Source organism: Coregonus clupeaformis, chromosome 25 (assembly GCF_020615455.1).
Source record: "Coregonus clupeaformis isolate EN_2021a chromosome 25, ASM2061545v1, whole genome shotgun sequence".
NCBI lineage: Eukaryota > Metazoa > Chordata > Actinopteri > Salmoniformes > Salmonidae > Coregonus > Coregonus clupeaformis.
The window spans coordinates 30,581,413-30,602,728 of record NC_059216.1 but is presented as its reverse complement, the minus strand read 5'-3'; the positions used below and the strand labels follow the sequence as shown (position 1 = coordinate 30,602,728).

The following is a 21,316-nucleotide window of genomic DNA, read 5'->3' as shown; positions in this document are numbered from 1 at the left end:
TAAGGGTTATAATGGTCTGTCTTCCTTTGTTAATTGCCCTTTTCTCGCCATTATGATAGCAGTATACTACTTCCTGCAGTACAATACTGTCCAAATAATGCTTAAGAGGGTGTAGTAACACAGTCTGTTCCAACACTGCTTTTATACAGACAGAGGGTTTGTAAGTAATCAACAAAAGTTGGAACACCTGTAGGAATTGTTAGCATCAACTTTCAAGGCTTAAATTTAATAAAAAATTGGATTAATGGGTGTTCTAAAATTTGACTGGTAGTGTACACTAACTATACAGTACACGACTGTCGGTCTCTGTAGGCTGCAGTCTGAAGCAGTTGGACCTGGACAGCTGTACTCTGTCAGAAATCCTGAGGCTGCACATCCTAGCATCGGGGGCCGACTGTAACTCCACCAACACCAAGTTTCGCTACCAGAAACAGGGAGGCTTCGGCTCTACAGACGACCCCTGTGTTGAGCTGAGACTGGCCAACCCCGCTCTGATCAAGAGGCTGTCCTGCACTGCTGTCTACGACCTGCTGCCAAGTGAGACTGACACACACACACACACACACACACACACACACTTGAAGCCACATGACTTGGGGAAACACTGGAGTGATCATACAGGGTAACGCCTTGAGTGTAGCATGAGTGTAATGTATCTGTGGTGTTCTGTCCAAGGTGAGAAGCTGAAGATCCTCCATGCTCTGTGTGGGAAGCTGCTGACTCTGGTGTCTACCAGGGACTTCATAGAGGACAGCGCTGACGAGCAGAGACAGGCCAAGCAGGAGCTCAGGGAACTGAAGGCTGAGCAGCACCGCAGAGAGAGGGAGGAGGCTGCCATCAGAGTCCGCAAGAGGAAGGAGGAGAAGTTGAAAGAACAGGAGATGAAACTGAAAGAGCTGAAAGAGAAACATGAAAAGCTGCTTGAAGAGGAAGGAAGAAATGGCAACATGAAGACTGAAGAAATGAACACCAGCACTGAGAGCCATGGGGAAGATAAGACCGAGGATGAGGAGGAGCAGGCTACCAACAGCAAGACTAAGAAGCGTAAGTAATAGCCTTCAGTCCTCTTACCCTAGATTTACATACTACTAGCAATCCTAGAAGGCTTTCACATAGTGTGACTCGATCAATTGTTGTGGTGAACAGTAACATTTATGGGCTTTTGTCTGGGAATGTTTTGGAACGGGAATGTTCAATAAGTTCTACATTGTTCTATGTTCTGTGGTCCAGTTCTATATGCAGTCAACTATTTTCCCCTCTGGTTAGTCTCATTATTGCCATTCTAACACAGACCTTTGATTTCACCCATAGAGGAAGGTAGCAATCCCAAGGAGAATCAGCCTAAAGAGGTGAGCCCAGGCCTGAGCCCAGAGGAGCTTGCTCAGCAGCAGCAGAGGGAGAAGGAGCTCCAGGAGAGGATTCAGAAGGCTGCAGCCTGCACCTACATCCTCCCCCTGGGGCGCGACCGCCTCTACCGCCGCTACTGGCTTTTCCCTTCCACATCAGCCCTCTTCGTGGAGGACGACTACTTCGGCCTGACAGAGGACATGCTGGAACCCCAGGAACCGACCTTGGAGACCCAGGAACAGGAGCCAGCCAAGGCTGAGTGGATGGAGGTGTCTCCGAACGAAGCCAGAGAACCAGAGGACCTCTCGCATACAGGCTGTACCCCAGGCCCTGACTCCAAACCTGTCCTGCCAGCCCCTGTGCAGAGCAGCTCTGCTCCCCCAGTGAACCGTCCTAACCAGTGGACCTTCTACAGCAGCCTCCAGGAGGTGGAAGCGCTGATTGAGGCCCTGAACCCACGGGGCCACAGGGAGAGCAGCCTGAAGGAGGCCCTGGTTCAGGAGAAGGAACGTATCGCACAGCTCCTCAGTACCGCTGCTGCAGCTGACCGCTACCACCACACAGGTACTGACTACTGCAGTCTACCAGACTATAGAGGAGAGGCCTCTGGCTAGAGCATCTTGATCCAAATGGCCAATCAATCAAATGTATTTATAAATCTCTTTCTAACATCAACAGGGCTGCATTCTGATATTTGTTTCACTAATTGGTCTAAAGATCTGATGTGATTGGTCTAAACACCAATTAAGCCTTGTTCACACTGTAGGCCTTAATGATCAAATCTGTTTTGGAATACCGACTGTCCAAATGGCAAGTTACAAGTGACCAAATCAGATGTGTTTGTGTTCAGACAGCAGTCATTTGCTGACATGGCTACGGTAGTAGCGACGGGTGTGTGCGCAGTGGTGGTCCTGCTTCTTATCACTCAGGAGTTATGTGGCAAGCTAAGGCGACAACGTTTCCCAGTTGCTTTGACTGTTTCAAAATCATAGTGTAAGAACACTTTTAAAGCCTCAAAGGATAAGATGATCCAACTTTCAATACGAGTCCGTTTTGGCTAGCCACAGCAGTCAATTATCCATCTAGGTACCTGTTTAGCTTTCTGGCAATGAACAAGCTAGTTCGCCACCATATGTTCTTCTCAAACTGTCAACAGAGTATCTAGCAAGGCCAGTCGCATTGCCAGGAATCAGATTTGTATCTGATTTCAAACCACCTACGAAGGTGGTTAGAAATGTAGCTTGAAATATCCGATTCCATGTGCTTTTTGGCTGTTCACACTGAAGGAAAGAGAACAGTTTCGAATTGGATTTGCCAAACATTTTGATTTGAGTCACTTCAAACTGCCAATGTGAACAAGGCAATATCAGAATTGGGCTGCCTGTGTAAACACAGCCCAGTTGTCACTGACTCCATATGGACTCTGGTCCACTGGTTTGTTTGTCTCACTGCACTTCAGCTGACAATCACTTCAGGAGTGATTGATTGCTCATACTGTATGTTTGGGATATTCACTGTTTTGCCTATGTCTGTTTTTTTGTTTGCAGATATTAAACCAGAGGCTGGTGGTAGCAAAGTGGTCTCGGCCAAGTCCAAGGCTGCCCCTGCTCCTCTCCCAGAGGGCACAGCGGCTCCTGCTGAGAACTTCATGGGCAACAGGCTGAGAGACCTGCTGCTAGATATAGAGGACCGCATCTACCAGGGTACACTGGGCCAAATCAAGGTTAGGAGTAGTGGTGGCTATTCAGCAGCCTGATGGTCTGGGGGTAGAAGCTATTAGTCAATCTGTTACTATTTGCCATGATGTGCATTTACTGCTGTGTCTGAGTGATGGAAGCTGGGAGAACAGGCTGTGGCTCTGGTGGCTGAGGTCCCTGATGATCTTCTTGGCCTTGCTGCGACGCCTGGTATTGTAGGTGTCCTGGAGGGCAGGCAGTGTGCACCCAATGGTGCGTTCGTCTGAGCGTACCACCCTCTGTAGTGCCTTGCGGTAAGTGGAGGTGGAGTTGCCGTACCAGACTGTGATTCAGCCGGACAGTATGCTCTCGATGGTGCTCCTGTAGAACACTGAGTGTTTCTTGGGGACAGGCACAAATTTCTTCAGCCTCCTGAGGTTAGTCGCTGTTGCGCCTTCAGTGTCCATGTGGTTTGACCCCGTTGGTGAAGATGGGGGCGTGCCCAGCCTGGGTACTCCTGAAGTCCACAATCTGCTCCTTTTTGTTTTGCTGATGTTGAGGGAGAGGTTGTTTACCTGGCACCACACTGTCAGTGCGTACCTCCTGCCTGTAGTATGTCTATGGTATGTCGGGGCGTTAGGCGAATTGGAGAGGGTTGAGTGTGTTGAGGAGGTGATGTAGTCTTTGACTAGCCTCGAAGCACTATATGACTGAAGTGAGTGCTACGGGTCGGTAGTCGTTCAGTTGCTTTCCTTTTCTTGGGCACGGGGATGATGGTGGACATCTTGAAGCAGGTGGGGATAACGGCCTGAGCGAGAGATTGAAAATGTCTGAACACAACAGCTAGCTGGTCTGCACGTGCTCTGAGGGCGCGGCTTGGGATGCCGTCTGGGCTGGCAGCCTTGCGACGGTTAACGTTTGAATGACTTGCATACGTGCCCCGTGGAGATCGTAAGCACGTAACCCTCGTTGTCCTCAGGGGCTCTCCTCGGCAGCTCAGTCGTTTTGCTCGAAGCGTGAGGAAAAATTTGTTTAGCTCTTCCGGTAGGGCGCGTTGGTATCCGCGACTTGACTGGCTTTCTTTTTGTAATCCGTGATCGTTTGCCACATACACCTCATATCCGACCCGCTGAATTGCTCCCCCACTTTGTCCCTATACTTGCCTAGCCATCTTGAGCGATCTGCGTAGGTGGTATTTGTACGGTTTAACCATACAATTGTCCCCAGTCACCTTGGTGTTTTATAAGCAGCATCTCTCTCCTTCAGTTTCCAGACAAGGCTGCCATCAATCCACGGTTTTTGATTCGAATACGTTTTGAAAGACGCCATTGGTATCACATCTATGCGTTTCAAAACAGTCTTGGAGCATGGATTCTGGTTGGTCAGACCAGCGCTGTACAGACCTGAACACCAGAACTTCCCCCTTGAGTCTTTGTAGGTGGGAAGGAGCAAAATGAAGGCCTGGTCATATTTGCCGAAAGGAGGACGGGAGATGGCCTTACACCCATGTCAAAAAGGTGCGTAGCAGTGGTCCAGCATAGAACCTCTGCGAGTTGGACAGTCAGTCAATGTGTTGATAGTAATTCGGGACCACTTTCTCAAATTACACTGAGCAAAAGGTATGTGGACACCTGCTCGTCGAACATCTCATTCCAAAGTCATGGGCATTAATATGGAGTTGGTCCCCCCTTTGCTGCTATAATAGCAGTAACTCTTCTGGGAAGGCTTTTCACTAGATGTTGGAACATTGCTGCGGGGACTTGCTTCCATTCAGCCACGAGCATTAGTGAGGTCAGGCACTGATGTTGGGCGATTAGGCCTGGCTCGCAGTCGGCGTTCCAATTCATCCCAAAGGTGTTTGATTGGGTTGAGGTCAGGGCTCTGTGCAGGCCAGTCAAGTTCTTCCACACCGATCTCGACAAACCATTTCTGTATGGACCTCACTTTGTGCACGGGGGCGCATTGTCATGCTGAAACAGGAAAGGGCCTTTCCCAAACTGTTGCCACAAAGTTGGAAGCACAGAATCGTCTATAATGTAATTGTATGCTGTAGCGTTAATATTTCCCTTCACTGGAACTAAGGGGCCTAGCCCGAACCATGAAAAACAGCCCCAGACCATTATTCCTCTTCCACAAAACTTTACAGTTGGCACTATGTATTGGGACAGGTAGCGTTCTCCTGACATCCGCCAAACCCATTCTACTGCCAATGTTTGTCTATGGAGATTGCATGGCTGTGCTCGATTTTATACACCTGTCAGCAACGGGTGTGGCTGAAATAGCCCACTCCAGTAATTTGAAGGGGTATCCACATACTTTTGTGTGTGTATGAACGCAACATGTAATGTTGGTTTCATGAGCTGAAATATAAGATCCTAGAAAATGTCCATACACACAGCTTATTTCTCTCAAATTTGGTGCACAAATTTGTTTACATTCCTTTTAGTGAGTATTTCTCCTTTGCCAAGATAATCCATCCACCTGACTGGTGTGGCATGTCAATGAACTGATTAAACAGCATGATCATTACACAGGGGCACCTTGTGCTGGGGACAAAAGGCCTCTCTAAAATGTGCAGTTTTGTCACAACACAATGCCACAGATGTCTCAAGTTTTGAGGGAGCTTGCATTTGGCATGCTGACTGCAGGAATGTCCACCAGAGCTGTTCCCAGGGAATTGAATGTTCATTTCTCTACCATAAGTCGCCTCCATCGTCATTTTAGAGAATTTGGCAGTGCGTCCAAACGGACTCAACCGCAGACCACGTGGATGGCGTCATGTGGGGTTATGGTATGGGTAGGCATAAGCTACAGACAACGAACAAAATTGCATTTTATCGATTGTAATTTGAATCCACAGAAATACCATGACGAGATCCTGAGGCCCATTTCTTTTAAGGTATCTGTGACCAACAGATGCATATATTTATTCCCAGTCATGTGAAATCCATAGATTAGGACCTAATTTATTTATTTAAATTGACTGATTTTCCTTATGAACTGTAACTCAGTAAAAATCTTTTGAAATTGTTGCATGTTGCGGTTATATTTTTGTTCAGTATACTTTTGTTGAAGTCCCCCGTGACAATGAATGCTGCCTCCGGGTACGGGGTCTCCAGCTTGTTCAAGGTCCAATGAAGATCTTTTATATTTTTGGTTTCTGCTTGGGGTGGGATCTATACAGCTGTGGCGATAATCCCTGAGATCTCTATCTCTCAGAAGGTAAAAAGGGTGACATTTGATGATCAAGTATTCCGAGTCGGGTGAGCAGAAGTTCCTGTAGATTTCCCAATTACACCACTTGTTATTGGTCATAAAGCAGAGCCCTCCGCCTTTGTTCTTGCCAGAGAGCCCTCTTCCTATCTGCTGATGAACTGTAAAACCCGCTGGTTGTATATAATCTGTATGTATACCAGGGTGCAAAGGTACACTGGCTCTGATTTGGTCAAAAGCTATTTTTTCTGATTGTATTATTTCACATAGTAATACAGTTGAGGCAGCATGAAATCAGTTCTTCATTCTTAGTAATGATTAGGTATTTACACTGTATTTGACAAGGTAAGGAATTAGCTGTTATGAGGAACTGTGATATATGTTTTTATTTATATACAGTGGTAGGCAGAATTTAAGAATTTAATCTGAATGCATTCCAATTTTCCTCCCAAACTTTAAAAACTAACATGTAATTTTCAGTGAATGAAAACATTGGGGATTATTGTCTGACATCTCTGGTTGGTCATGTATTGTAGGTGATGGAGAGGAGTGCATGGAGGAAAGCACTGGAGGAAGGCCACTATGAACTACTGAGCCCTGAGTTAAAGGAGAATGGTGTTGGGAAAGGCGAGAATGGTGACGTGGAGAAAATGGAAATAAATGATAACTTGAAAAAAGACAGGTAAATGCTGTACATTCACTGCATCATGACCTGAATTGTGTACTACTCTCTGTCATATTGTGCACCAAGAGGTTAGCTAGATATAATTAATGGTTACATTGATTAATTATCTTTACGTCTGATAAAAATACATAGCTACCATATACTTAAATGGGTTTGGTGTTTGTTCATGCTATATATTTTATCTGCAAAGTACACTATACAGTGCATTCAAAGTATTCAGACCCCTTGACTTTTGCCACATTTTGTTACGTTACAGCCTTAATCTAAAATGGATAAGTAGTTTTTTTCCCTCATCAATCGACACACAATACGCCATAATGACAAAGCAAAAACAGTTTTTTTTGACGTTTTAGCAAATGTATAATAAAAAAACGATTGAAATATCACATTTATGTAAGTATTCACACCCTTTACATTCATAGACTTGTCCCGAAGCCACTCCTGCGTTGTATTGGTTGTGTGCTTAGGGTCGTTGTCCTATTTTAAGGTGAACCTTCGTTCCAGTCTGAGGTTCTGAGCGCTCTGGAGCAGGTTTTCATCAAGGATCTCTGTACTTTGCTCCGTTCATCTTTCCCTCGATCCTGACTAGTCTCCCAGTCCCTGCTGCTGAAAAACATTCCCACAGCATGATGCTGACACCACCATGCTTCACCCTAGGGATGGTGCCAGGTTTCCTCCAGACGTGACGCTTGGCATTCAGGCCAAAGAGTTCAATCTTGGTTTCATCAGACCAGAGAATCTTGTTTCTCATGGTCTGGGTGTCTTTAGGTGCCTTTTGGCAAACTCCAAGCGGGCTGTCATGTGCCTTTAACTGAGGAGTGGCTTCCGTCTGGCCACTCTACCATATAGGCCTGATAGGTGGAGTGCTGCAGAGATGGTTGTCTTCTGGAAGGTTCTCCGATCTCCACAGAGGAACTCTGGAGCTCTGTCAGTGACCACCGGGTTCTTGGTCACCTCCCTGACCAAGGCCCTTCTCCCCCGATTGCTCAGTTTGGCTGGGCGTCCAGCTCTAGGAAGAGTCTTGGTGGTTACAACACTTACTACTGAGTTTCAAACAGTCTCGGGAAGCAACGTCAGCACAATAACTGTTCGTCTGGAGCTTCATGAAATGGGTTTCCCTTGCAGAGCAGCCGCACACAAGCCTAAGCAACCGCACACAATGCCAAGCATCGGCTGGAGTGGTGTAAAGCTCGCCACCATTGGACTTTGGAGCAGTGGAAACGCGTTCTCTAGAGTGATGGATCGCGCTTTACCATCTGGCAGTCCGACGGACAAATCTGGGTTTGGCAGATGCCAGGAGAACGCTACCTGCCCCAATGCATAGTGCCAATTTCAAAGTTTGGAGGAGGAATAATGGTTTGGGCTAGGCCCCTTAGTTCCAGTGAACATAAATCTTAACACTACAGAATTTTAATTACATTCTAGACAATTCTGTGCTTCCAACTTTGGCAACAGTTTGGGAAAGGCCCTTTCCTGTTTCAGCATGACAATGCCCCTGTGCACAAAGCGAGGTCCATACAGAAATGGTTTGTCGATCGGTGTGGAAGAACTTGACTGGCCTGCACAGAGCGATGACCTCAACCCCATCAAACGCCTTTGGGATGAATTGGAACACCGACTGCTAGCCAGGCCTAATCGCCCAACATCAGTGCCCGACCTCACTAATGCTTGTGGCTGAATGCTGCGTGGACTTGCTTCCAATGTTCCAACATCTAGTGGAAAGCCTTCCCAGAAGAGTTGCAGCTGTTATAGCAGCAAAGGGGGGACCAACTCCATATTAATGCCCATGATTTTGGAAATGAGATGTTCGACAAGCAGCTGTGTCCAGAAAGCATAGGATCAGTAAAAAAGCATCTCTTTCTTCTTCACCATGTGCAGGTTACAGGTTTCATTGGTCAGGTTACAGGAGCTTAGCTCAGCTATAGGTTAGCTAGATATAAGGAATATGGTTACATTGAGTTAATTGAGAAAAGGCATAGGTACCAGACATGTACAGATTTGATGTTTGAATAGAGAAGCTCATGTCCTCAAATGGCAACAGCTGGTACAATAAGACTTTCAAATTCCACATAGCTTTCTATTTTCTTTACTCTATAATTATTTTATCCCCACTGTATCTTTGACTCCCAGAGGAAGCGAAGTCTAAGTTTAACACCATTTCTCTCAACATGTCTGCTCCATGTTGTTACAGGTTACAGGTGTCATTGTTCAGGGTACAGGAGCTGAAGGGGGAGTGTATGAGCGCTGCCTCCACCAGCCCCAGCACCCCTCAGCTGGTCAACAACACTGTCCACTACCTGGCTCAGGCCCTGGCCCACATCCAACAGGGAATCGAGAGGAAGTTCCTCAAGGCTCCGCTGGGTAGGCCAGCAAAACTCACATAACACCTTCCTGTAGAGAAGCGGTGTTGTCCCTATGGCACCCTATTCCCTTTATCAGTGCACCATTTTTGACCAGAGCCCATAGGGAATAGGGTGTCATTTTGGGCGCAGCGTGCACACTTAAATCATTGTGAATTGTAGTAACTTTGAGATCCAGATTGAGACTATTCCTGGAATAAAAAATGTCAATTGAGACTCTCTAATGCTTTTTAGTCCAAGTTTAGGTCAAGCTTTTGGTGACAGAGACCTTTCAGAGCATCTCATAACAGACCTTAACTGCAAGCCTGGCAGGGAATAAGTGGCACCTGTGATTTAATGTCTGCTCAGACCTGTATTTTTCACACACTAAACTGGTCATTAGAAAGGTCCATGCTTATTACATAGAAAGGTCCATGCTTATTACATTTTAGTGTTTAGAGCTGTTAATTATATGCTTGACGTGCAAATTGGTATCTCTTGTGGACTGTCATGGCAAACCAGTGCCTCACCTTTATTATGTTATCCCCTCAACAGGAGATGAAGACTCTAAAAAGGACCAGAAGGCAAAGAAGAAAGACAAGAAGAAAGATGAGGATCAAAGCAGTGAAGGTAAGGATGATGAAGGCATAACGGATTTGATGGTCACCCTCTACCCGGTCTCTTTTGCTGTGTGTGTGTGTTACCTCAATGAGACTAACCTCAAATAAGAACAATATAATAACACAATATGTACACTGTGTACAAAACATTAGGAACACCTTTCTAGTATTGAGTTGCACTCCCTTTTGCCCTCAGAACAGCCTCAATTCGTCAGGGCATGGACTCTACAAGGTGCTGAAAGCGTTCCACAGGAATGCTGGCCCACGTTGACTCCAATGCTTCCCACAGTTGTGTCAAGTTGGCTGAATGTCCTGTGGGTGGTGGACCATTCTTGATACACACAGGAAACTGTTGAGTGTGAAACCCAGCAGCGATGCAGTTCTTGACACTCAAACCGTTGCGCCTGGCACCTACTACCATACCTCGTTCAAAGGCAGTTCAATATTTTCTTGCCCATTCACCCTCTAAATGGCATACATTCACAATCCATGTCTCAATCGTCTAAAGGCTTAAAAAGCCTTCTTTAACCTGTCTCCTTCCCATCATCTTCACTGATTTTGAAGTGGATTTAACAAGTGACATCAATAAGGGATCATGGCATTCACCTGATCAGTCTGTCATGGAAAGACAGAGCTGGTGTTCCTAATGTTTTGTACACTCACTATATGACTGTCCCCTCTCCCCTCAGGTGGCTGTGACGGTGGTGGGTTGGTGAAGACTATTGACTAGTGTTGTAGATGATGGAGAGGAATGCTCCATCCTATGATATGTCTGACTATGTTTCTGACCCTCTCAGGAGGTAGTGACAGTGGTCGGGTGGTGAAGACTGTCCAGGAGCGTTGGATGGAGTCTCTGCTGGGCTGTTCCAGCCTGTCCCAGGTCTTCCTCCACCTCTCCACCCTGGAGCGCAGTGTCATCTGGGCCAAGTCTCTACTCAATGCCCGTTGTAAGGTCTGTCGCAGGAAGGGAGATGCAGAAAACATGCTCCTGTGTGACTGTTGCGACAGAGGACACCACATCCACTGTGTCCGCCCCAAACTCAAGGTAGGATGGATTATGCTTTTCTTCACACATGGGGTTGGATGACGTCAACCTTTGTGCTATGGTGATTAGGTACCCATAAAACATTTTGATATATGATGGTATCGCCCCCTATTGGTCAACCAGTCATGTCTTGTTTTTTTTTACGATGGCTGAAAATGACAGCTAGCGCAAACTCATGCTACAGGAGGGGTGAGGGGAATCATGGCAAAATATATTTTTGAGCCATTTTATTTTATAGCATATTCCTCTCTGTTGGAGCTGTGGCATGACTGAGGTGTGTGTCTGGCTGTAGCGTGATGGGTTGTAAAATCATGAAGGGGCCAGCTGCAGAGCATGCAACTCTGCTGTCCCCAGAACTGGATAATATTCAATGATTTGCATCTTCCTTTCATTAGGCCTAGGCTTCTATATATTGTAGGTAGGTTGAAGCCTACATAGCCAATGATAAGCTATGGAAATGTGCCTACTCTACACATTTCTTTCATAAGCTTTGCTCAGCTGTACTTAAAAAATATATTTTTAACTTCTCATTAGGTTTTTCCATTTTGATATTGTTTGGTCAATTTCACTTCTTGTTGCCTGAAATGTCATTCAAAATAAAGCTGTGATACAGAATCACCCATATACAGACTTTCACAATTGTTCCTTTTTGACAGCTGCAAATTTAGGGCATTAAACACTTTTAGAATAGCCTATTTGGGAAATACTCTACTTAACTTTAACTTGTCTTAATGCTTTGATAGGCTATTTTAATTAGGATTGAGCTTTTGGCTGTTTTGGTTCACAACGGCAAGGAGGGAAGCATGCTTTTATGTTTTGCTCAACTGTAAGGTTTGTTCAAACTACTCGTTACGTTTTTTTATCTTGCTATTGTTCGTTCTACCTCTCTCATTATTACCTTAGGCCTGTCGTTTTTAGGTTGCATGTATTGATATGTAGGCTAAGTGTGCCTTTTGAGGTACATATAAATAAATAAATAAATAAATAAATAAATTGGTCATTTAGCAGACGCTCTTATCCAGAGCGACTTACAGGAGCAATTAGGGTTAAGTGCCTTGCTCAAGGGCAGGTCGCTGGTTCTAATCCCCGAGCCGACTAGGTGAAAAATCTGTCAGGTAGGGGTAAAGTGACTAGGTAACAGGATAGAGTACAGTAGCATCAAATGTCTGCTGCAGAGGGACAAGGGAGCCATGAGAAAACGAGTTACCAGTCAGTCAACTTCGGTACAACATACTATGAGTGGCATTCTCTAGACTTCGGTTGAAGGATCTACAATTACACCTGACAAGGACAAAGAAATCCACGCCTCGCTGGAAGCCCCGCCTTCCACAGATAAGAGGCTCGGATTCATTCCTTCAATTATTCCACACTTTACCTCGATGTGAACAGGAACGATTCACTCCACTAAAACAAACAACTGGATTGTACATTGTACCAACTAAACTGTCCCATAGTGGTAGAGCGTGCTCACCCCATGGACGTTGAGTGCTGAAGGTTGTACTTGTTCTCATAAGTTTTCTAATCACAAACAATTAGTTATTCTTCAGTTTGTTGGTGCAATGAGTAAGAGGCCCCCACTCTGGAGGCCCTCGCTTGCTTATTCTAAACAGACCGTGCTGCGGTCAGAGGCTAGCTAGCCTAGTTTATGCTAAAAAGCCTCCTGGCTAACGTTGGCTAGCGTACTTAACTTCCGGCGAGTGAAACTTACTAGCTTTCCCCCGGCGTTATGGCAACCCCATTCCTATTTTCAGTTTCTGGAGTTGGAGGGGGTGAAGGAAACTGGGTTTGCGTGCTCCTCCGATGAAGCAGCCCCCTGAGCACTTGCCTGGGGTAACCCCCGGAGCAAGTGGCCTTGGCACGTGTCGGAGTGACCAGTGTGTCCCTCTGCAAAAACACTACTGTGACAAGTGCCCCCACGTTTGGCAAACTGGGTACTATGTCAGCCATTGCCAGAGCCCCCTGTGCCCGTGAAGGGGCCGGCCTTCATGCAGGCTATACAGTCTCATGGCAGCACAACGTATGTTGGAAGCTTGTCCATATTTAATGCTGCCCCCACGTTCCACGGTGATCACAGGGTTGAAGGGGTAATAAAATCTCCCCAGTGTGAGAGTGACTAGTTGTCACTGTCTACAAGGGGGTGGCCCTTCCCCATAGGGTTCTCATTGCTGATTCCTGCCTAGCTGACTAGTCCCTATGAGGTGTCTAGTGATACAGCTTATGTGCTCTATAGGCGGTTAGTTGTTTGTAGTCGAGGGAACAAGCAGGGTTGGACAACCACTCTTTTATCCCACACGCAGTCTCTGTGGTTCATATGAGCCCCCAAATGAGCTGTCTGTCTCCAGCTCAACACTTTTAATTCCTGGGAATTAGATTCAATTACAAATCGCCCTGTCTGTTACAACAGAAGGGGTCCGTTTTTCAGAGCCGTCTGTCCCATTACCAGCTAGGTTACAAGGCACATTGTTGCCGGTACGTCTATTTTTAATGCGTGCGGTCCAGCGCTGGGCGCCAGCTGGTTACCGTAACGAATTTTACCGCCTAAACCGACTCGTTGTGACAACTGTACCCCCAAGTTGCACGGCCAATGGGAGTATGTCACTCATCCCTGGAGCCCATGTACCCAGAGTGAGCCGGGCTTTAGGCAAACCTTGGCAGAACATTTTTCAACCGAGTTCCACAGTGTTCACGGGTGTTAAATGTTGTGTTCCTTCTCCATGTTCAGACATGGTTGTCAAGAGTGGTGGAAATGGAAGAAGAACCAGTCTCGCTGTCTGCTCTGACCAATGGCGCACATGCGCAGTGTCGCCCTGGATCATGCGATCAGTGATGTCAGGGTACCTACCTACCTACCTACCTACCTACCTGTCTGTATTTAGTCTCTAGGGTTCATAACAAACTACAAAAAGAGCTGTCTGACGCCATCTCAGTGCATTCCGTTTCTGGGTCTCCAGTTACACTCACTCATGTATCATTATTTTCTATCCCCACAGAGGGTGTTCTGGCTCTGCTTAGAAAAAGTTGTGCGTTTTTGCAGTGCTATGCCTACTGTGGATGATGGCTTCTGTGATGGAAGTCGTTCCCGTGGGGCTATTGTTGATACGGCCCTTCCAGCGCTAAATGCTAGCTACTCACTTGGATGCATCTCGCAGCCTAAGCCGATCTCTTCGGGTGTCCTTGTCAGGCCTACAGGCCATGGCCCAGTGGTGGGACCCTTTGCTATTGTCAGGGGGCTCCCATGGGCTGAGATGTAACCCGCAAGTTGATCACGACCGACGCAAGGTGGGATGCGCTGTACAAAGGCAACTCGATTCGAGGGGTATGGACACTGGTGCGAAGCGCACTACTGTTTTTGTTGGGCCGGCTTGTGCTGGTCAGAACCGACTCAGTGGTGGCGTGCATCAACTGAGGGGCAGAGACTCTCTCTCTCGCTCTCCCTCCTAACCTTGGCTCACTCTATTGCTTGGATGCAGTGTGCACATGCGTTGGGTGATGCATGTCCCCGGTTGCCTCAACTCTGGTGCAGATCTTTTATACAGGTGGGACCCTCTCTCAGGATTGGAGGCTCTCCCAGGTATGGGACATTTTCAGCAAGGCCGATGTAGGTCTTTAAGCATCGCGAGGACACTGGCGCACCAATGGCCTCGGATCCTCCTTTAAAACGCTTCTGCCAGTGGTTCTGATTCGGCCCACATTGCAGTGGGTTCGCCAAGGGGGGCTTAACATTGATTCTTGTGGCTCCCCGTTAGCAGAGGCAGACTTGGTCGCACAGAGAATTTGCCTTTTAGGCGGGGACCCGTAGAAACTCCCGTTGCGCAGGGACCTGTTGTCCCAGGCGCACTGGCAGGATTGGCAAGCGAGGCCAGAGATTTGGTTCCTATAGGCCTGGCCCCTAAGATGGCCAGTCTGATAGCTAGAGGTTTACCTCCGAAGGTTATTGATACCATTCCATCTGCAAGGGCGCCCTCCACGAGAGGACTGTATCCGTATAAGTGGCAAGCATTTTAACTCTGGTTCCAAGATAAAGGACTTGTTCCTTTTCAGTGCTTTGTGAGGGATATCCTTATGTTCCTACATGAGCTTTTCAAGCATTCTCCACTTTAAGTGTACATGGCCGCTGTCTCAGCGTGTCATGTGGAAATTGATGGAACACCACCGGGGACTCACTCCCTGGTGGTGCGGTTCCTGAAAGGTGTGCGTTGTCTCAGACCGGTCTCTCTAAACCTATTGCGCCCACATGGGACTTGCCGCTGGTTTTGGAGGCATTGTGCGGCCCCCTTTGAGCCTCTGGAGTCGGTGGATCTGACGATCCTTTACAACAAAACCTACCTGCTCATGGCTTTGGCCTCGGCTAAACGTATTGGGAACCTCTGCGTATTCCGTACACCCTTCCTGTACTCAGTTCGCGGCAGGGCGTTCTCTAAGCAGCGTCTCTCCCACTGGATTGTGGAGGATGCATCTCTGGCATATAGCAGCAAGAGGTAAGGGTTACCTAACGGTGTATGCGCCCACTCCACCATGGGTCTGGCAGCGCCTTGGTCGTTGTTTAAAGGGTTGACTATAGGAGATACTTGTGCTGCATCGAGTTGAGCATCACCACACACTTGTGAAGTTTTATCGCTTGGATGTCACTGCTTCCAGCATAGCACAGTGTGCTTACAGCTGGGACAGGGGAAAGTCACTAGGCAGCTCACCATAATCACAATACCCGCATCTGGCAGGGTCAGGTCTGGGTGGTCTGCATGGCCCGTTTTAATTTAGTATCCATTGGGGTTGGCTTTGGGCGTGATTATATTTCCCAATAGTATGTTGTACCGAAGTTGACTGACAAATAATCATAATGTTACATTCTCTAACTACGGTTCCCTGAAGGAGGGAAACAAGGTACAACACCTGTTTTGGACCTGCACTGCCAGTTCCTGGGCTCTATGAAGAGCGGTATTTAAATTAAAGGAATTAATCCAAGCCTCGCGCTTTCACCTTTTGGAAGGTGGGACTTCCAGCGAGGCGTGGGTTTCATTGTCCTTTTCAGGCGTGATTGTAGATCCTTTGACCTAAGTCGCGCGAGTGTGGCTCCCCATAGTATTTTTTACCGAAGTTGACTGACTGAAAGGGAACAGTAGTTATAGTCACAGCGTTACGTTTTGATCAGTCATGGAAATAAGTGCTGAAAACAAATTGGCTCCCTATTTAAAAAGATGGAAAACAAGCTATGAAGTAAAAGAAAGTACTGGAGTTTTGGTGCAGGTACAGTCAACTAGCGCCAAAATCATATTGCAACATTGTCCCCATATGTAACTATCTAAACCTCTCCTTTGCTTTATCTATGTTGTGTCCAGGCTGTCCCAGAAGGGGACTGGTTCTGCCCTGAGTGCCGTCCCAAACGGCGAGCCAACCGCCTCACCTCCCGCCAACGCTCCTCTGTCGACTCTGAGGAAATAGAGGAAGAGGAGGAGTCAGAGGAGGAAGTGGAAGAAGAATCAGAGGAAGAGGAATCAGAGGAGGAAGAGACTGAGGAAGAAGAGAAGAGGTGTGTTTTGAGCGTCACTATACTTGTAATTGTGTTGATAGTAAATGACCTTAAAATAAAAACAACCCAACGTGTTTATTCAAATATCTGAAGTTTCCCTCCCTCAATTCCGTCTCCCTCTTCTCCTCTAGTGTCACTAAAAAGGGCCGGACTGCTGTGAAACCTCCTGTGCCTACTACCAAAGGCAGTCGGTCGAATAGCCGGACCACCAGCAGCTCAAGTCATTCCACTCCCCGGAGCCAGCAGACTACACCCAAACAGCCCCTCTCGGCCGGGAAGGGAGCCTCCGCCAAGTCCTCAGGGAAGAAGCCCACCCCAGTCTCCAACGGCAGACGCCCACCACGACCAGGCAGCAGAGTCAGCTCCCGGCTCAGTCATGAGATACTGGCCACCAGCGGTACCTCCAGCAGGACAAGCAGCCAGCCTACTCCATCTCCCTCTCAGGCAGACTCCCGTAGAAGACCCATCTCGGGTAAGACCAGTTCTGCTAAATGTTTCTGTACAGAAGCGTTTAATTAATTTTCTCATGTACAGTGCCTTCAAAGTATTCATAACCCTTGACTTATTCCATATTCTGTTTTATAGCCTGAATTCAACATGGATTTAAATGTTATTTTTTTCTCTACCCTCTCTAAACAGAATACCCCAAAATGACTAAGTGAGAACATGGTTTTTAGAAATGTTTGCAAATGTATTTAAAATGAAAGTGTTGTCAATAGGGCTGTGCGATATGGCCTAAAAAATCATATTAACATTTGTATTTATTAATGGCCGATTCACAATTATTATTTTTCTCTAAATAAGCTTTGTTGTACAATTAAAGGTAAAATACACTGCATTTCAAACAGTCAGAATTAATGCAATGAATACAGGGCTTGTGAAATTATACTTGGGATTAATATGTAAGCCTTCCACAATCATAAGACCGACTAATTATTTTATCAAAATAGTTTTACCTGCTTTTTTGCAATAATCACTCATCTGGCTTTCAAGTCTGTCTATGAAAATTCCCCTTTTGTTACAAATTTTACCAGAACCATGCATAATGCACATTCACTTCTGGTAGCAGGCATAATAGAAAATGAACACAGGTCTCATAGACAATGTCTTAAGAACAAGCCCACGTGCTAGTGAGTAACCAGCTAATCTTTATAGGAATCTTTATTTAAAGTTTAGCCAACTTGAATCTATTTTCTAGCTATTTACAGGTAATTGTTATGAACACACCCTTCTGTCAGTCTCCAACTATTTGAAGAGCATGCAAGCCTGTCCACTTTGTTCAGATGTTGAAATTAAGTGGCCTACCTTATTTCTCAGAATGAGAAAAAGTTGCCAATTCCTTATATAATTGTTGTATGCTTATTGCACATTTTATAAAACACAGCTAGTATAACAGTCTTTGGCTAAAATGCTGCTAGCGGTATGTGGCGTGCCACAAACTGAGCATTCATTTTCCAGAATCAATGTTCATTAATACTCCTGTTTTGGTAGTCTGCTCTGTGTGGTATTTGAGCAATTGAGACATAAAAAGGGTATTGTTAGAAAGGTTAACTTCTCTATTACTGTGTGTGTGTTTGGAATACCGCGCAAAAACATACATTTCAATTAATTAAAAAAATCGCCCAGCCCTAATTCACACCCCTGAGTCAATACATGTTAGAATCACCTTTGGCAGTGATTACAGCTGTGAGTCTTTCTGGTTAAGTCTAAGCGCTTTGCACACCTAGATTGTACAATATTTGCACATTATTCTTTTAAAATTATTCAACCTCTGTCAAGTTGGTTGTTGATCATTGCTAGACAGCCATTTTCATGGCGCCATAGATTTTTAAGTAGATTTAAGTCAACTGTAACTAGGCCACTCGAACATTTAACGTCATCTTGGTAAGCAACTGTAGTGTATATTTGGCCTTGTATTTTAGGTTAGTTCATTTTTCAGAAGGACAATAATCTTCCAGTGTCTGGTGGAAAGCAGACTGAACCAGGTTTTCTGCGCTTAGCTCTATTTCGTTTCTTTTAATCCTAAAAAACTCCCTAATCCTTGCTGATGACAAACATACCCATAACATAATGCATCCACCACTATGCTTCAAAATATGAAGTGGTACTCAGTGATGTGTTGGATTTGCTCCAAGCATAACACTTTGTATTCACTTTGACATTAAGTTAATTTTTTGGCCACATTTTTTGCAGTTTTCCTTTAGTGCCTTATTGCAAACAGGATGCATGTTTTGGAATATTTGTATTCTGTGTAGGCTTCCTTTTCACTCTGTCAATTAGGTTAGTATTGTGGAGTAACTACAATGTTGTTGATCCATCCTCAGTTTTCTCCTATCACAGCCATCAAACTCTGTAACTGTTTTAACATCACCACTGGCCTCATGGTGATATCCCTGAGCGGTTTCCTTCCTCTCCGGCAATGGAGTTAGGAAGGACGCCTGTATCTTTGTAGTGACTGGGTGTATTAATGCACCATCCAAAGTGTAATTAATAATTTCACCATGCTCAAAGGGATATTCAATGTCTGCTTTTTTTTTTTTACCAATCTACCAATGGGTGTCCTTTGCGAGGCATTGGAAAACCTCCCTGGCCTTTGGTTGAATCTGTTTGAAATTCACGTTTCGACTGAGGGACCTTACAGATAATTGTATGTGTGGGGTACAGAGATGAAGTAGTCATTCAACACTATTATTGCATACAGTGAGTCCATGCAATTTATAATGTGACTTGTTAAGCACATTTTCACTCCAGAACTTATTTATGCTTGCCATAACAAAGGGGTTGAATACTTACCGACTCAAGACATTTCAGCTTTTCATTTTTTATGAATTTGTAAATATATCTAAACATAATTCCACTTTGACATTATGGGATATTGTGTGTAAGCCAGTGACACACAATCTCAATTTAATCCATTTAAGATTCAGGCTGTAACACAACAAAATGTGGAAAAAGTTAAGCGGTGTGAATACTTTCTGAAGGCACTGTAGCACTTAAGGGGTGTCTAAATTACACAACTTTCTTCTAGTTGAGTAATTTTTGGCCTTCTCACACAGTGCACATCTTTTGATATTCACAATCGTCTGCATCTTCTCTGTTTCTCCAGCAGAGGTCTCCCCCAAGCCCAAGCTGGTCCTGACTCCCTCTGTCTCAGGTTCTTTGACCAATCGCCGCAGCTCAGGGAGGAACCTGGGAGTCCATGAACTGTCTGCCTGCGAGCAGCTGACCGTAGAGCTAGTCAGACATGAAGACAGCTGGCCCTTCATGAAACTGGTGTCCAGGATACAGGTAATACATTCATTTTAAAGGTAGATTTCTATCTGTTCCAGCTTGGCACACAGAGCAACCCATACACGCATGCATTTAAAGACACACAGCATACACAAAGGCAGCGTTCCTATGAATACACTTTTTCCTATAACTAGCTACCTCACTAGGGACACCTACTCACTAGTGACGTCTAACTCAGGGGTTCCCAATCTTTTTTCCCAGGGACCCCATTTTTTTACATTTTGTCATTTCTTGTTTTAAGCTCATTTCCTACAATTCTATGTAGTTTAACAAGAATCATGACATTTTATAGTTAGGCTATTTAATGATAATGGATAAGGAAAATAAATCTAGATTCCATTTCCCCAAATGTTATTCCGCTACCAAATGTATTATAATTTATATGAACCCTCAATTTAATTATACATATTCTCTTTTACTAAAAATGAATAGATCAATTGATGGCGAGAGTCACACATTGTATAAAATTACTTCCCAGGCAAAGTACAATTTCTTAGATTCCTCGACTTTAGGTCGTAGCTCAGCTTCTGAATGTCAAAGATAAATCAAAGATATCCCCATATGCGTCGGTTGCGGTTGCGTCTTCTGGCATTTTAACGCATGTTTCTATTTATGCGTCGTTATAAATCCATAGATACAATCGCAACAAACAAAAAAAACTCAAATCAAGGAAGGTCCTGGTTGTTGGGTCAATTAGACCATGCTCATCTATCTAAAACATTGAATTATTTCACAATATTTTGGTAAGTTAGCTGGCTAAGTCATTGATCTTACTTTGTAGTAGGTGTTGGAACCAAATTTAATTTCCAGTCGTTTCGTTCTGAACAGAGCATTATTTTTTTTCGTTCTGTTACACTTTTCCGACCAGCAAAATATACAGTTGAAGTCGAAAGTTTACATACACTTAGGTTGGAGTCATTAAAACTTGTTTTTCAACCACTCCACAAATTTCATGTTAACAAACTATAGTTTTGGCAAGTCGGTTAGGACATCTACTTTGTGCATGACACAAGTAATTTTTCCAACAATTGTTTACAGACAGATTATTTCACTTATAATTCACTGTATCACAATTCCGTTGACTATGCCTTTAAACAGCTTGGAAAATTCGAGTAAATTATGTCATGGCTTTAGAAGCTTCTGATAGGCTAATTGACATCATTTGAGTCAATTGGCGGTGTACCTGTGGATGTATTTCAAGGCCTACCTTCAAACTCAATGCCTCTTTGCTTGACATCATGGGAAAATCAAAAGAAATCAGCCAAGACCTCAGAAAAAAAAATGTGTAGACCTCCAAGTCTGGTTCATCCTTGGGAGCAATTTCCAAACGCCTGAAGGTACCACGTTCATCTGTACAAACAATAGTACGCAAGTATAAACACCATGGGACCACGCAGCCGTCATTCCGCTTAGGAAGGAGACGCGTTCTGTCTTCTAGAGATGAACGTACTTTGGTGCGAAAAGTGCAAATCAATCCCAGAACAACAGCAAAGGACCTTGTGAAGATGCTGGAGGAAACAGGTACAAAAGTATCTATATCCACAGTAAAACAAGTCCTATATCGACATAACCT

At 45.1% G+C, this 21,316-nt stretch overlaps 1 protein-coding gene across 5 annotated transcripts in view; it reads left to right on the top strand.

Annotated features, from left to right (window-relative positions):
* LOC121539519 (bromodomain adjacent to zinc finger domain protein 1A) overlaps positions 1-21,316 on the top strand; it is a 59,288-nt gene that overhangs the window by 34,928 nt on the left and 3,044 nt on the right. For 4 of the 5 annotated variants that reach the window (XM_041848076.2, XM_041848073.2, XM_041848075.2 and 1 more), the window contains 11 exons: positions 313-537; positions 676-1,044; positions 1,312-1,911; positions 2,895-3,070; positions 6,773-6,918; positions 9,113-9,282; positions 9,816-9,890; positions 10,678-10,925; positions 16,262-16,452; positions 16,584-16,924; positions 19,559-19,740. In XM_041848076.2, the coding sequence (XP_041704010.1) occupies positions 313-537; positions 676-1,044; positions 1,312-1,911; positions 2,895-3,070; positions 6,773-6,918; positions 9,113-9,282; positions 9,816-9,890; positions 10,678-10,925; positions 16,262-16,452; positions 16,584-16,924; positions 19,559-19,740 (2,723 nt within the window). The remainder of the gene's footprint in view (positions 1-312; positions 538-675; positions 1,045-1,311; positions 1,912-2,894; positions 3,071-6,772; positions 6,919-9,112; positions 9,283-9,815; positions 9,891-10,677; positions 10,926-16,261; positions 16,453-16,583; positions 16,925-19,558; positions 19,741-21,316) is intronic. The other variant, XM_041848077.2, reaches the window with a different exon arrangement.